This window comes from Cnephaeus nilssonii (assembly GCF_951640355.1).
Source record: "Cnephaeus nilssonii genome assembly, contig: SCAFFOLD_50, whole genome shotgun sequence".
NCBI classification, from domain to species: Eukaryota; Metazoa; Chordata; class Mammalia; order Chiroptera; family Vespertilionidae; genus Cnephaeus; species Cnephaeus nilssonii.
The window spans coordinates 85,338-102,789 of record NW_027645533.1 but is presented as its reverse complement, the minus strand read 5'-3'; the positions used below and the strand labels follow the sequence as shown (position 1 = coordinate 102,789).

Sequence of the window (17,452 nt, the reverse complement as noted above, 5' to 3'; positions counted from 1 at the left end):
GTTCCCAGGGGCGCATGGCCTCACCCGGACCCAGGGGCGCGTGGCCTCTCCCGGGCCCGGGACCCAGCCTCACTCGTATCCAGGGGCACACGGTCTCGCCCGGACGCGGGATCTAGCTTTCCCCGGACCCAGGGGCACGTGGCCTCTCCCTGACCCAGGGTTTCGTGGCCTCACCCGGATCCAGGGGCGCACGGCTTCACCCGGATCCGGGACTCAGCGGGGTTTCATCTTCTTGATCCCAATTCCTGTTGGTCAATTCCCTCTCAGCAATTCCTTCGGCCATTTTCTCAGAGCTCCAGGGCACCCGCCGCAGAACTCGTTGGGCGGTGGACTCAGCGAAGCTCCGGTGTGCCTGGTGCGTGGCGGCGGGCTGGTCCGGGGTGGCTGCGTCGACCCTTGGGTCTGCAGCGGTGGCCGGTCGCCGAGCGTGCGCACCTGGCCGCTTCTGGGGCATTGAGATTCTTGAAGGACTCGGAGGTCAGCAAGCGGGGAGTCTCCCACCCCATGTCTCCCAGGGGCTCGTCTTTCCGTGCTCGGCAGCGAGTTGAGACGTCCCCTCAGCCGGAGACCGCCGGGGGAACTGCGCCAAGCACGTTCCAGGCCGCCATTGTGTCACCTGAGCCGTAGTTTTTAAAGTGTGATCTTTGGGTCACCGGCATCAGCATCATCCCGCGTACCCCTCTCTTTTATTCTAGTTGTAGAGCATCTGCTCAGCCAGCCCTCCAGTGGTTCTGGATGGTGTCTGCTCTGAGGATACACTATTGAAAGTGTTTCATACAATGCGGGAAATCCTAGAATAGAGCAAAGAGCACATTTAAGCAACTTTGGAAACCACTAGAATTCACTTAAAGTAGCATTAGACTGTAAAGCAGTTGCGAGACAATTGAATATAGCTTATCAAGTTCACAGAAGAGTGTACAAAGTGGTTTGTACATGTGGGGAAGTCCCATAAGTAGAGCAAAAGGCCAGTTATAGGACACTACAAGAAACCAGTAGTAATTCAGAGCAAATAATAATGAATAGAACAGAATTGTGAGAATACAAGTGGAAAAGACATCAAAATGTAAGTCTATAGTCTAGAAAGGTCTTTGTACACTGCAGAAAACACTTTAAATAGAGCAAAGTGAACATTAAACCAGTCTTTGAAACCACTAGAATTCACTGAAAGGTAGCATTAAACTGTACAACAGTTGAGAGACAAGTGTATATAGCTTCGGCAGTTCACAGAGGAGTGTACAAAGTTGTTTGTACATGTGGGGAAGTCCCATAAGTAGAGCAAAAGGCCAGTTATAGGACACTTCAAGAAACCAATAGTAATTCAGAGTAAATAATAATGAACATAACAGAATTGTGAGAGAACAAGTGGAAAAGACATCCAAATGTAAGTCTAATGTCTAGAATGGATGTTGTACACTGCAGAAATCCTTGAAATACAGCAAGTGCACATTAAATCAGTTTTTGTAACCACTAGAATTCAAAGAAAAGTAGCATTAATCTGTAAAACATAGTTAAGGGACAAGTGTATAATGCTTCTCAACTTCAGAGAAGAGTGTAGAAAGCTGTTTGTACAATGCAGGTAAGTCCGGTAAGTACAGCAGAAAGCCAACTGTAAGACATTGTAGGAAAGACTAGAAATTAACTATAAAATAGCAGTAAATTGAACAAAATAGAGTATAAAGGGAAAATACATCACAATTTCTGGGTCTAGTAATGAAAGGGTTTCGTACATGTGGGATATTCTTGAAATAGAGCAGTAAGCAAAATTAAGCAGCTTTAGAAACCACTATAATTCACTGAAAAGTAGCATTAAACTGTAAATCATACCTGGGAAACAAGTATATATTGCTGCTCAACTTCAGAGAAGAGTATAGAAAGGTGTTTGTACAATGCAGGTAAGTCCGCTAATTACAGCAAAAAGCCAATTGTAAGACATGTAAGAAAGAGGAGGAACTAATAACAAAATAGCAATAAATTGAAGAGAATAGTGAGAGAGCAAGTGGAAAAGAGACCTCCACGTTAGGATACAGTATTGAAAGTGTTTCATACAATGCGGGAAATCTTAGAATAGAGCAAAGAGCACATTTAAGCAGCTTTGGAAACCAATAGAATTCACTCAAAGTAGCATTAAACTGTAAAATAGTTGCGAGACAATTGAATATAGCTTATCAAGTTCACAGAAGAGTGTACAAAGTGGTTTGTACATGTGGGGAAGTACCATAAGTAGAGCAAAAGGCCAGTTATAGGACATTACAAGAAACCAGTAGCATTTCAGAGGAAATAATAATGAATATAACAGAATTGTGGGAGAACAAGTGGAAATGACATCAAAATGTAAGTCTAAAGTCTAGAAAGGATGTTGTACACTGCAGAAATCCTTGAAATAGAGCAAGTGCACATTAAACCGGTCTTTGAACCAGTAGAATTCACTGTAAAGTAGCCTTAATCTGTAAAACATAGTTAAGGGACAAGTGTATAATGCTTCTCAACTTCAGAGAAGAGTGTAGAAAGCTGTTTGTACAATGCAGGTAAGTCTGATAACTGTAGCAAAAAGCCAATTGTAATACCTTGTAAGAAAGACTAGGAACTAAGTGCAAAATAGCAGTAAATTGAACAGAATGGTTCGATTATAACTGTACAATACATCACAATTTATGGGTATAGTAATGAAAGTGTTTCGTATATGCGGGATATCCTTGAAATCGAGCAGTAAGCACATTTAAGCAGCTTTAGAAACCACGACAATTCACTGAAGTGTAGCATTAAACTGTAAATCATATTCAGAGACAAGTGTATATTGCTTATATACTTCAGAGAAGAGTGTAGAAAGGTGTTTGTACAATGCAGGTAAGTCCGCTAATTACAGCAAAAAGCCAATTGTAAGACATGTAAGAAAGAGGAGGAACTAAGAGCAAAATAACAATAAATTGAACAGAATAGTGACAGAGCAAGTGGAAAAGAGATCAGCATGTTGGCAAACAGCAATGAAAGTGTTTCATACAATGCAGGAAATCCTAGAATAGAGCAAAGAGCACATTTAAGCAGCTTGGGAAACCACTAGAATTCATTCAAAATAGCACTGAAGTGTAAAACAGTTGCTAGACAAGTGTATATAGCTTATCGAGTTCACAGAAGAATGTACAAAATGGTTTGTACATGTGGGGTAGTCCCACAAGTAGAGCAAAAGGCCCGTTATAAGACACTGCAAGGAACCACTAGCATTTCAGAGCAAATAATAATGAATAGAAGAGAATTGTGGGAGAAAAAGTGGAAAAGACATCAAAATGTAAGTCTATAGTATAGAAAGGATGTTGTACACTGCAGAAATCCTTGATATAGAGCAAGTGCACATTAAACTGGTCTTTGAAACCAGTAGAATTCACTGAAAAGTGGCATTAAACTGTAAATCATATTTGAGAGACAAGTGTATATTGCTTCTCCACTTCAGAGAAGAGTGTAGAAAGTTGTTTGTACAATTCAGGTAAGTCTGATAACTGTAGCAGAAAGACAATTGTAATACATTGTAAGAAAGACAATGAACTAATTGCAAAATAGCAGTAAATTGAACAGAATAGTTAGATTATAAAGGGAAAATACATCACAATTTATGGGTATAGTAATGAAAGTGTTTCATACATGCGGGATATCCTTGAAATCGAGCAGTAAGCACATTTAGGCAGCTTTAGAAACCACGACAATGCACTGAAAAGTAGCATTAAACTGTAAATCATACTTGGGAGACAAGTGTATATTGCTTCTCCACTTCAGAGAAGAGTGTAGAAAGGTGTTTGTACAATGCAGGTAAGTCCGCTAATTACAGCAAAAAGCCAATTGTAAGACATTGTAAGAAAGAGGAGGAACTAAGAGCAAAATAGCAATAAATTGAACAGAATAATGACAGAGCAAGTGGAAAACAGATCACCACGTTAGGATACAGTAATGAAAGTGTTGCATACAATGCGGGAAATCCTGGAATAGAGCAAAGAGCACATTTAAGCAGCTTTGGAAAACACTAGAATTCACTCAAAGTAGCATTAAACTGTAAAACAGTTGCGAGACAAGTGTATATAGCTTATCAAGTTCACAGAAGAGTGTACAAAGTGGTTTGTACATGTGGGGAAGTACCATAAGTAGAGCAAAAGGCCAGTTATAAGACACTGCAAGAAACCAGTAGCATTTCAGAGGAAATAATAATGAATATAACAGAATTGTGGGAGAACAAGTGGAAAAGACATCAAAATGTAAGTCTATAGTATAGAAAGGATGTTGTACACTGCAGAAATCCTTGAAATAGAGCAAGTGTACATTAAACCGGTCTTTGAAACCAGTAGTATTCACTGAAAAGTAGCATTAAACTGTAAATTATACTTGGGAGACAAGTGTATATTGCTTCTCCACTTCAGAGAAGAGTGTAGAAAGGTGTTTGTACAATTCAGGTAATTCTTATAACTGTAGCAGAAAGCCAATTGTAATACATTGTAAGAAAGACTAGGAACTAACTGCAAAATAGCAGTAAATTGAACAGAATAGTTAGATTATAAAGGGAAAATACATCACAATTTATGGGTATAGTAATGAAAGTGTTTCGTACATGCTGGATATCCTTGAAATCGAGCATCAAGCACATTTAGGCAGCTCTAGAAACCAGGACAATTCACTGAAAAATAGCATTAAACTGTAAATCATACTTGGGAGACATGTGTATATTGCTTCTCAACTACAGAGAAGAGTGTAGAAAGGTGTTTGTACAATGCAGGTAAATCCGGTAAGTACAGCAGAAAGCCAATTGTAAGACATTGTAAGAAAGACTAAGAACTAACTGTAAAATAGCAATAAATTGAACAGAATAGTGACAGAGCAAGTGGAAAAGAGATCACCATGTTAGGATACAGTATTGAAAGTGTTTCATACAATGCGGGAAATCCTAGAATAGAGCAAAGAGCACATTTAAGCAAATGTGGAAACCACTAGAATTCACTTAAAGTAGCATTAAACTGTAAAACATTGGGAGACAAGTGTATATAGCTTATCAAGTTCACAGAAGAGTGTACAAAGTGGTTTGTACATGTGGGGAAGTCCCATAAAGGCCAGTTTTAGGACACTATAAGAAACCAGTAGTAATTCAGAGCAAATAATAATGAACATAACAGAATTGTGAGAGAACTAGTGGAGAAGACATCAAAATGTAAGTCAAATTTCTAGAAAGGATGTTGTACACTGCAGAAATCCTTGAAATACAGCAAGTGCACATTAAGCCAGTCTTTGTAACAACTAGAATTCAAAGAAAAGTAGCATTAATCTGTAAAACATAGTTAAGGAACAAGTGTATAATGCTTCTCAACTTCAGAGAAGAGTGTAGAAAACTGTTTCTACAATGCAGGAAAGTCCGGTAAGTACAGCAGAAAGCCAACTGTAAGACATTGTAAGAAAGATTAGGAACTAACTGTAAAATAGCAGTAAATTGAACAAAATAATTAGATTATAAAGGGAAAATACATCACAATTTCTGGGTATAGTAATGAAAGTGTTTCGTACATGCGGGATATCTTTGAAATCGAGCAGTAAGCACATTTAAGCAGCTTTAGAAACTACTACAATTCACTGAAGAGTAGCATTAAACTGTAAATCGAACTTGGGAGACAAGTGTATATTGCTTATATACTTCAGAGAAGAGTGTAGAAAGGTGTTTGTACAATGCAGGTAAGTCCGCTAATTACAGCAGAAAGCCAATTGTAAGACATGTAAGAAAGGAGGAACTAAGAGCAAAATAGCAATAAATTGAACAGAATAATGACAGAGCAAGGGGAAAAGAGATCACCATGTTAGCATACAGTAATGAAAGTGTTTCATACAATGCGGGAAATCCTAGAATAGAGCAAAGAGCACATTTAAGCAGCTTTGGAAAACACTAGAATTCACTCGAAGTAGCATTAAAATGTAAAACAGTTGAGAGACAAGTGTTTATAACTTCTCAAGTACATAGAAGAGCATACAAAGTTGTTTGTACATGTGGGGACATCCTATAATTAGAGCACAAGGCCAATTATAGGACACTGCAAGGAACCACTAGTAATTCAGAGCAAATAATAGTGAATTGAACAGAATTGTGAGAATACAAGTAGAAAAATATCAAAATGTAAGTCTATAGTCTAGAAACGTCTTTGTACACTCCAGAAAACCCTTTAAATAGAGAAAAGTGCACATTAAACCAGTCTTTGAAACCACTAGAATTCACTGATAGGTAGCATTAAACTGTACAACAGTTGAGAGACAAGTGTGTATAGCTTCTACAGTTCACAGAGGAGTGTACAAAGCTGTTTGTACATGTGGGGAAGTCCCATAAGTAGATAAAAAGGCCAGTTGTAGGACACTACAAGAAACCAGTAGTAATTCAGAGCATATAATAATGAATATAACAGAATTGTGAGAGAAAAAGAGGAAAAGACATCAAAATGTAAGTCTAAAGTCTAGAAAGTATGTTGTACACTGCAGAAATCCTTGAAATAGAGCAAGTGCACATTAAACCAGTCTTTGTAACCACTAGAATTCAAAGAAAAGTAGCATTAATCTGTAAAACATAGTTAAGGGACAAGTGTATAATGCTTCTCAACTTCAGAGAAGAGTGTAGAAAGCTGTTTCTACAATGCAGGAAAGTCCGGTAAGTACAGCAGAAAGCCAATTATAAGACATTGTAAGAAAGACTAAGAACTAACTGTAAAATAGCAGTAAATTGAACAAAATAGTTAGTTTATAAAGGGAAAATACATCACAATTTCTGGGTATAGTAATGAAAGGGTTTCGTACATGTGGGATATCCTTGAAATAGAGCAGTTAGCAAAATTAAGCAGCTTTAGAAACCACTATAATTCACTGAAAAGTAGCATTAAACTGTAAATCATACCTGGGAAACAAGTGTATATTGCTTCTCAACTTCACAGAAGAGTATAGAAAGGTGTTTGTACAATGCAGGTAAGTCCTCTAATTACAGCAGAAAGCCAATTGTAAGACATTTTAAGAAAGACTAGGAACTAAGAGCAAAATAGCAATAAATTGAACAGAATAGTGACAGAGCAAGGGGAAAAGAGATCACCATGTTAGCATACAGTAATGAAAGTGTTTCATACAATGCGGGATATTCTAGAATAGAACAAAGAGCACATTTAAGCAGCTTTGGAAACAACTAGAATCCACTCAAAGTAGCATTAAACTGTAAAACAGTTTAGAGACAAGTGTATATAGCTTCTCAAGTTCAAAGAAGAGTGTATACAGTTGTTTGTACATGTGGTGAAGTCTCATAAGTAGAGTAGAAGGCCAATTATAGGACACTGCAAAAAACCAGTAGTAATTCAGAGCAAATAACAATGAATATAAAAGAATTGTGAGAGAACAAGTTGAAAAGACATCCAAAATGTAGGTCTATAGTCTAGAAAGGATGTTGTACACTGCAGAAATCCTTGAAATAGAGCAAGTGCACATTAAACCAGTCTTTGAAACCAATAGAATTCACTGCAAAGTAGCATTCAACTGTACAACAGTGGAGAGACAAGTGTACATGTTGGCACAAGGACCAAGCACAAGGTCGCGGCGTGGACCCAACGGGGCCCCGAGAGTGCCCCCAACTTCACGGGTCCCGGGTCCGAGGAGCCCGCGCGAGAGCAGCGGCGACGGCCCCAGGAGCCATCCCGGCCCAAGCCTCAGTCCAACCTCAGGGAGGTCGCGTGTGCGGTGCCCGCCGAAGCCGTCCTCATTCACCAGTCCTGGGACCGAGGGGGCACGGCCGACCGCCTGCTCAACCATCCAGCCGGGGACATCCTCCCCGGGGGGCTCAAGGGCACTGGCCAAGGCCCTGGTCCCAGAGGGGGAGCAAAGGCGAACAGGAAGAAGAAGAAGAAGAAGAAGAAGCAGGGGCACAGGTCCGTGCCCGCGTGCCAGTGATGCCAGCAGCATGAGTGGCCCAGGAGCCTGTGGGAGAGCCTTGAGCTGAGCGCTGAGGGGTTGGGGTTGGGGGGGGGGCGGGCGTGGTGGGCGTGGTGCGGGGGGGATTGGGAGGGTGTGTGGAAGTGTGTGTGTGTGTGTGTGTGTGTGTGTGCTACTTTCCAGGGTGCCAGGTCAAGGGTCAGTGATGGGCGGCACAAAATCGCAATTTTGGCAAAGTTGGATACTCCTGAACCCATGTAGGGGGGTGAGGGGCTAGAGAAAGGGGGCGACAGGAGGAAGGTGGGAGGAGGAGGAAGGGGCGTGGTTGTGCGCATTGATTTTAGTCTCTCTGTTCACGTGCCCCGTGTCCTGAAGCCCATTAGCCCATCAGCCCATCAGCCCTTGGCGTCCGCTTCCCAGATCTGCCTGCACTCCCAGGCCCCAGTTCTGCCCCGTGGAGGAGCTGGGTCTCCACTCCTGTGACTAATCACTGGAATGGCTCGATGTCCCCCTCCCAAGGCGCATGCCCAGCTGTGCTGATGTGAACCCGGGTGGATCATACCCGCAGGGTGGCCACGACTGCAGGCAAACGTCCCGGCGCCCTCCCAGGATCCCAGGATCGGCAGCCCAGCACAGCCGGGAGGCTTGTGTGGCGCACGAGAGCCCCCAAAACATTTCCAACCCCTCCCTGGTGGGCTGTCACTGCTCTTGCCACCCTGGAGAGGCCGGGAAATGTGTGACCAGCTGCCTCAGAGACCTCCAGGTTTTGCACCGCAGCCCCCAGCCCCCGGGTCCGTCCGCCATTGCCAAAGAGGGTTGTCCTGGGCCCACCCGATCCTGTCTAAACATGTGTGGTCGCCTCTCCGACCCAGCAAACGGTGGTGCCGCCCTGCAAGACGTGGAGAAGGTGTCCTGCGGGGGTCCTCGGGCACCTGCGGAATCTCCCAAGTCCTCTCTAAGCCCGGGAAACGCTTCGGCAGGCCCGTGGCGCCCTCTGCTGGTCGATGAGCGCTAATGTGTGTGTGTGTGTGTGTGTGTGTGTGTGTGTGTGTGTGTGTGTGTCCGCCCCGCAGCCTCCTCTGGGGGAGGCAGAGCCAGGTGCCTGGACCTCTCCAGGTCTGGGGAGACCCGAGGGGGTGGCGGGGGTGGGGTGGGGGGGCTGGAGGGGGACGAGCGAACGTCCTGCAAGGAGCGCTGTCTATGAGAATGCAGGGACTTGCGGGGACAGGGGGGGGGGGCGGGGGGGTGTTTGGCGCGAGGCGACTGGTGGTAGGTGGGGGGAGGGGCGTGCTCATGGATGCGTTCAGAGCACTCAATCAGCGAGTGTGCCTGGGAGACCGCTGACGAACACGCGAACACGTGGCAGCACAAGGACGGCTACCAAGATTTCTGCCGAGTGATCCACGTCTGGGAGATTCACCGTGGCTGTTTTCCTCGTGGCTCGGGCCTGCGTATGATATTTGGCGCTCACGCGAGATTGTGATCACATGTTCAGGAAAACTGACCTCATTCGATTAAATGGTTTTGAGAGACAGACGTCGTGCAGCCCGTCTTAAGGACGGCATCCTATGCCTTTCCTAGATTCGCCATGTCCCGCTACCACCAACGAGGTGGCGTACCAGAAGAGAAAGGCATTCCCCGAGAGTCCAGATGGCAGAAGTCAAAAATCAAGGTGCCAGCGGGACCCCTTTCCGTCTGAGGTCTCTGAGGTCGCTGGGCGGGGCCGCTGGTGGCCTCTGGTGTCGCTGGCCCAGTGCCTTCAACTCCAGCGTCCGCCTCCCACGACCTCCAAGGCCAGCTTCGGTGTGTCTGCGTCTCCCGTCTCCCTCCCCTTTCTTCGAGGAACACCAGGCGTGGGGCGCGGAGACCAGCCTCTGTTCAGGAGCACCTTTTCTCGAGACCCTTGCGTTAATCCCACCTGAAAGGTGTGCCTGGGTCCGCCTGGGGCAGGAGGGCCCACACCCTAAAGTTGATTCCATCAAGCCTGGGGGCCACTGATTGGTGGAGCTCGTGGCTCCTCCCAGCACGCTCTGGGCCTATAAAAGGGCGGGTGGGGCGGCCAGGGCCTTCATTCTCAGACCTCCTCTGCCCCGGACGCTTCGTTCTCCAAGGGAGCTTTCAGGGGAGAGATCTCGCGAAGGCCCTGTCCGCGGACATGGAGGCCGCTTCTGCGCACCGGGAAGAGGAGCTTCAGCTCAGGCACCCCCCGAAGGTTGAATCCGCTGGATTCGGTGATGGGGCCGCGGAAGTCCACTGTGGCCCCCGCGGGCCTCAGGAACCACCACTGCCCCGGGAGAGCGGGTGCGCCCCGCGGGGCCCACTGGCTCCCGCCGACACCCCTCCTCCGAGTGGGAGCTGGAGCCCGGGGAGACCCCACGCGGTGGGGGCCGGGCTTCAGAACCTGGGCAACACCTGCTACGCGAACGCGGCCCTGCAGTGCCTCAGCTACACCCCGCCCCTGGCCCGCTACCTGCTGTCCGGGCGGCACTCGGGGGCCTGCGGGCGGCGGGCGTCCTGCGCCCTGTGCGCCCTGCAGGCTCACGTGACCCGGGCCCTCCTGCGCCCCAGGGACGTCATCGTGCCCGAGGGGGAGCTGCTCGCGGGCTTCCACGCGTACCGGCAGGAGGACGCCCACGAGTTCCTCCTGTTCACGCTGGACGCCCTGCAGCGGGCCTGTGTGCCTGAGGAGCGGCCGCCTTCGCCGCCGGGCCGGCCCTCCCAGGAGGACGCCACCCTGATCCGTCGGGTCTTTGGAGGCCACTGGAGATCTCGGATCCAGTGCCTCCGCTGCCAGGGCGTGTCCGACACCCTGGACCCTTACCTGGACATCGGCCTGGACATCCAGGCGGCGCAGAGCGTGACCCAGGCCCTGGAGCTGCTGGTGAGGCCCGAGCGGCTGGGCGGGGCCGACGGCTACCAGTGCGGCAAGTGCCGCCGGAAGGTGCCGGCCACCAAGACGCTGCGCCTGCACGCGGCCTCCAGGGTGCTCACGCTCGTGCTGAAGCGGTTCTCGGCGCTCGCGGACAGCAAGGTGGAGCGGGACGTGCGCTACCCGGAGCACCTGGACCTGCGGCCCTACCTGTCCCAGGGGCGCCGCGCGGGCCCGCTGCTGTACCGGCTCTACGCCGTGCTGGTCCACTCGGGCCGCACCTGCCACAGCGGCCACTACTTCTGCTACGTCCGAACCGCGGGCGGCCGGTGGTTCAAGATGGACGACGCCCAGGTGACCGCCTGCGACGCTTCTGAGGCCCTGAGCCAACGCGCCTATGTGCTCTTTTACGTCCAGACCAGTGAACTGGAAGGAGACAGTGGGAAACCCACATGCCCCGGGACCGAGCACAAGGTCGCGGCGTCGACCCAACGGGGCCCCGAGAGTGCCCCCAACTTCCCGGGTCCCGGGTCCGAGGAGCCCGCGCGAGAGGCGCCGGTCAAGCACACCAGCTTAGAGCAGCGGCGACGGCCCCAGGAGCCATCCCGGCCCAAGCCTCAGTCCAACCTCAGGGAGGTCGCGCGTGCGGTGCCCGCCGAAGCCGTCCTCATTCACCAGTCCCGGGACCGAGGGGGCACGGCCGACCGCCTGCTCAACCATCCAGCCGGGGACGTCCTCCCCGGGGGGGCCAAGGGCACTGGCCAAGGCCCTGGTCCCAGAGGGGGAGCCAAGGCGAACAGGAAGAAGAAGAAGAAGCAGGGGCACAGGTCCGTGCCCGCGTGCCAGTGATGCCAGCAGCAGGAGTGGCCCAGGAGCCTGCAGGAGAGCCTTGGGCTGAGCGCTGAAGGGGGGGGGGGGGGAGAGGGCGGGCGTGGTGGGCGTGGTGCAGGGGCGATTGGGAGGGTGTGTGGAAGTGGGGGGCGGGTACACTTTTCAAGGCGCCAGATCAAGGGTGTTGAGCAGCATCTGTGTCCTGTATACAACATGTGTGGGGAGCAACACAGCTGCAGAGGCTGCCACACACTCCCGGGGCCCAACCCACCCCAGGACCTGGTGCTGCCTTTTTTTTTTTTTGTTAATCCCCACCACGTATAAGGATATAGGGGATATAACGGATATAAGGGATATTGGAAATGGGGATATGGGGATATAATCGACATAGGGATATAGGGATAAAGTGATATAGAGATATAAGGGATATAGCGATATAAGGGATATAGGGATATAAGGGATCAAGGCATATAAGGGATAAAGGGATATAGCGATATAAGGGATAAAGGGATATAAGGGATAATGGGATATAGAGATATAAGGGATATAGGAATATAGGTATATAAGGGTAAATGTATAAAGGGATATAAGGGATATAGGGATATAGGGGATATAAAAGATATAGGGATATGGGGCTATAAGGGACTAGGGATATAATCCAGTCTTGTATCAGGGACCCAGACCTCCCTCCCTGGTCTGAACTGCCGTCCTAGGACCCAGACCTCCATCCGGGTCCCAGACCATCATGGCGGGTCCGAGAAGATTATCCCGGTTCCCAGGTTTCTAACACATAATCCAGTTGGGAACTGGGGCCTCTGTGTGCCTTGCAGGGTGTTGAGCAGCATCTGTGGCCTCTATACAACACGTGCGGGGAGCAACACAACTGCAGAGGCTGTCACACACCCCTGGGGGCCAACCCACCCCAGGTGCTAGTGCTGCCATTTTATAATTTTTTGGTTAATCCTCACTGGGGATAGGGATATAGGGGATATAGAGATATAGGGGATATAAGGGATATAGGGGATATAAGGGATATAGGGATTTAAGGGATTAGGGATATAATACAGTCTTGTATCAGGGATGTAGTTCTCTATCTGTAACCCAGACCACCATTCCATAACCCAGATGTCCAGGTGAGGTACCAGACCGCCCACTGGGACCCAGACCTCCCTCCCTTGTCTGAACTACCATCCTAGGACCAAGACCTCCATCCGAGTCCCAGACCATCATGGCGGGGCCGAGAAGATTATCACAGGGCCCAGGTCTCTAACACAGAATCCAGTAGAGAACTACACCCCCAATACAAGACTAGATTCATGATGGGGCCGAGAAGATTATCCTGGGGCAAGGTCTCAAACACAGAATCCAGTCTTGTATCAGGGGTGTAGTTCTCTATCTGTTACCCAGACCACCATTCCAAAACCCAGATGTCCAGGTGAGGTACCAGACACCTCTCCCTGGCCCGAACTGCCCTCCTAGGACCCAGACCTCCATCTGGGTCCCAGACCATCATGGCTGGGCCAAGAAGATTATCCTGGGGTAAGGCCTCAAACACAGAATCTTGTATCAGGGGTGTAGTTCTCCATCTGTAACCCAGACCATCATAACATAACCCAGATGTCCATGTGCGGTACCAGACCTCCCCCTGGGGCCTAGACTTCGCTCCCTGGCCCGAAGTATCCTCTCAGAACACATTCCTCTATCTGGGGCTCAGAACTACATCCGGGTCCCAGACCATCAGGGCAGGTCCGAGAAGATTATCCCAGGGCCCAGGTCTCTAACACAAAATCCAGTCTTGTATCAGGGGTGTACTTCTCTATCTGTAACCCAGACCACCATTCCATAACCCAGATGTCCAGGTGAGGTAAAAAACCACGCCCTGGGGCCCAGACCTCCCTCCCTGGCCCGAACTGCCCTCCTGGGACCCATTCCTCTATCCGGGGCTCAGACCTACATCCTGGTCCCAGACCATCAGAAGATTACCCAGGGGCCCTGGTTTCTAACACATAATCCGGTTGGGAACTGGGGCCTCTGTGTGCCTTGCAGGGTGTTGAGCAGCATCTGTGGCCTGTATACAACATGTGTGGGGAGCAACACAGCTGCAGAGGCTGCCACACACTCCCGGGGCCCAACACACCCCATGTTCGAGTGCTGCCATTTTTTTCTTTTTTGGTTAATCCTCACCAGAGATAGGGATATAGGGATATAGGGATATAAGGTATATAAGGGATATAAGGAATATAGGGATATAGAAATATAGGGATATAGGTATATACGGATAAAGGGATATAAGGGATATAAGGGATACAAGGGTAAAGGGATAAAGAGATATAGAGGACATAGGGATATAAGGGATTAGGGATATAATCCAGTCTATAAGGGATTAGGGATATAATCCAGGGGTGTAGTTCTCTATCTGTAACCCAGACCACCATTCCATAACCCAGATGTCCAGGTGAGGTACCAGACCGCCCCAGGGGCCCAGACCTCCCTCCCTGTCCCGAATTGCCCTCCTAGGACCTATTCCTCTATAAGGGACTCAGACCATCAGGGCAGGTCCGAGAAGATTATCCCGGGGCCCAGGTCTCTAACACAAAATCCAGTCTTGTATCAGGGGTGTACTTCTCTATCTGTAACCCAGACCACCATTCCATAACCCAGATGTCCAGGTGAGGTACCAGAACTCCCCCCGGAGCCAGACTTTGCTCCCTGGCCCGAACTATCCTCTCAGAACCCATTCCTCTATCCAGGGCTCAGACCTACATCCATGTCCCAGTCCATCATGGCGGGTCCAAGAAGATTATCCCGGGGCCCAGGTTTCTAACACATAATCCGGTTGGGAACTGGGGCCTCTGTGTGCCTTGCAGGGTGTTGAGCAGCATCTGTGGCCTGTATACAACACGTGTGGGGAGCAACACAACTGCAGAGGCTGCCACACACCCCCGGGGGCCAACCCACCCCAGGTGCTAGTCCTGCCATTTTTTTCTTTTTTGTTTAATCCTCACCAGGGATAGGGATATAGGGATATAGGGGATATAATAGATATAAAGATCATGGGAAATGGGGATAAAAGGGATATAGGGATATAGCAATAAAGGGATATAGCAATATAAGGGATATAGGGATATAAGGAATATAAGGGATATAAGGTATATATGGGATATGAGGAATATAAGGGATATAAGGTATATATGGGATATAAGGAATATAGGGATATAAGGATATAGAGATATAGCGATAAAGGAATATAGGGATATAAGGAATATAAGGGATATAGGGATGTAGAAATATAGGGATATAAGGGATAAAAGTGATATACGGTATATAAGGGATGTAAGAAATATAGGGATATAGTTCTCCATCTGTAACCCAGACCATCATAACATAACCCAGATGTCCATGTGCGGTACCAGACCTCCCCCTGGGGCCTAGACTTCGCTCCCTGGCCCGAAGTATCCTCTCAGAACACATTCCTCTATCTGGGGCTCAGAACTACATCCGGGTCCCAGACCATCAGGGCAGGTCCGAGAAGATTATCCCGGGGCCCAGGTCTCTAACACAAAATCCAGTCTTGTATCAGGGGTGTACTTCTCTATCTGTAACCCAGACCACCATTCCATAACCCAGATGTCCAGGTGAGGTAAAAAACCACGCCCTGGGGCCCAGACCTCCCTCCCTGGCCCGAACTGCCCTCCTGGGACCCATTCCTCTATCTGGGGCTCAGACCTACATCCTGGTCTCAGACCATCAGAAGATTACCCAGGGGCCCTGGTTTCTAACACATAATCCGGTTGGGAACTGGGGCCTCTGTGTGCCTTGCAGGGTGTTGAGCAGCATCTGTGGCCTGTATACAACATGTGTGGGGAGAAACACAGCTGCAGAGGCTGCCACACACTCCCGGGGCCCAACCCACCCCATGTTCGAGTGCTGCCATTTTTTTCTTTTTTGGTTAATCCTCACCAGAGATAGGGATATAGGGGATATAGGGATATAAGGTATATAAGGGATATAAGGAATATAGGGATATAGAAATATAGGTATATAGGTATATACGGATAAAGGGATATAACGGATACAAGGGTAAAGGGATAAAGAGGTATAGAGGAAATAGGGATATAAGGGATTAGGGATATAATCCAGTCTTGTATCAGGGGTGTAGTTCTCTAACCCAGACCACCATTCCATAACCCAGATGTCCAGGTGAGGTACCAGACCGCCCCAGGGGCCCAGACCTCCCTCCCTGTCCCGAATTGCCCTCGTAGGACCTATTCCTCTATCCGGGACTCAGAACTACATCCGGGTCCCAGACCATCAGGGCAGGTCCGAGAAGATTATCCCGGGGCCCAGGTCTCTAACACAAAATCCAGTCTTGTATCAGGGGTGTAGTTCTCTATCTGTAACCCAGACCATCATTCCATAACCCAGTTGTCCAGGTGAGGTACCAAAACTCCCCCCGGGGCCAGACTTTGCTCCCTGGCCCAAACTATCCTCTCAGAACCCATTCCTCTATCCGGGGCTCAGACCTACATCCATGTCCCAGTCCATCATGGCGGGTCCAAGAAGATTATCCCGGGGCCCAGGTTTCTAACACATAATCCGGTTGGGAAATGGGGCCTCTGTGTGCCTTGCAGGGTGTTGAGCAGCATCTGTGGCCTGTATACAACAAGTGTGGGGAGCAACACAACTGCAGAGGCTGCACGATACCCACTGTCGAAAAAAGAGCGGAATACGTATAACTGCCTGCCTCGAGGACTGCAGCCTCCAACCTCCTGGCTGTCTCAGTAGAGGCGGCCGGCACCTGCCTGCCTGCCAGGGTAAAGGCCCCGTGCCCAGTACTGGCTGCCTTGTTAGCAGGGGCCTCTGCTGTACGGAATGTCCCAGTAATGTCGGCCTGCCCGCTATGGCCTGCCTCAATAATGGCAGCCTCTCGTGGTACTCAGCACCTCGCTGTAAGGATTGACTGCCTCAATAATGACGGCCTGCACCGTACCCACTGCTGCAATGCTATCGGGCTCCGTGTAATTGCATTCCTCGAGGACAGTGACCTCACCGGTTCTGGGTGCTTCAAAAATGGCTGCCTTTAGGGTATGGAGTGACATACTGAACGCACAGGTTCACCATGTCAGTGCAGCAGCCCTTTGCAGGGCTGGGCTGTGAACGGGTGCAAAATCCAGGCTAGTAACTTTAGTCCATCCAGGGAAGGAATGACTCCCGCCCTGGACAGACTTGATGATTTTGAGGGATTTTCTTTTTTCCTGGGTGTTTGTTTGTTTTGGGGTAGAATTATTTGTTGCGTTCACGGGGCATTAGCTGGAATTTCAGCACCATGGACAGGAGCGCACAGTGTTATTTCGTGAATGGCCACAACAGTAACTTGGTAACTAGGAACCAGTAACCTGGTAACCAGTAACCAGTCACCTGGTAAGCAGTCAACTGGTAAGTAGTAAACCAATAACTAGTGACCCGGTAAAAGGTTAGCAGGGGCGGTGGCGGGGCCTCCGCCTTACAGAAGGTCTCAGTAATGACGGCATGCTGAGTATGGCGTGCCTCAATTACAGCGGCATCTCGGGAGGGCGCTGCATCTTGCAGTACTCAGTACCTAGCTGTACGGACTGGCTGCCTGAATAATGGCAGCTAGCACAGTACCAATTACCAAAACCTGAGTGGCATCCTTTTTTCTGCCTGCCTCCAGGAAAGCGGCCTCCAAACTCTTGGCTGCCTCAGTAGAGGAGGCCTGCACCCGCCTGCCTGCCAGGATGAAGACCCCGTGCCCTTTACTGACTGTGTCATTAGCAGGGGGCCTCTTCCGCATGAAAGATCTCAGTAATGTAGGCCTGC

The 17,452-nt window shown here is 49.0% G+C and overlaps 1 protein-coding gene across 1 annotated transcript; it reads left to right on the top strand.

Moving 5' to 3' along the window:
- Positions 1-10,069: 10,069 nt before the first annotated feature.
- Positions 10,070-11,632, top strand: LOC307096585 (ubiquitin carboxyl-terminal hydrolase 17-like protein 6; the record flags this gene model as incomplete). The annotated part of the gene is made up of 1 exon (XM_079800882.1): positions 10,070-11,632. One exon carries the CDS (start codon positions 10,070-10,072, stop codon positions 11,630-11,632), a length of 1,563 nt encoding a protein of 520 aa, XP_079657008.1.
- Positions 11,633-17,452: the final 5,820 nt, after the last annotated feature.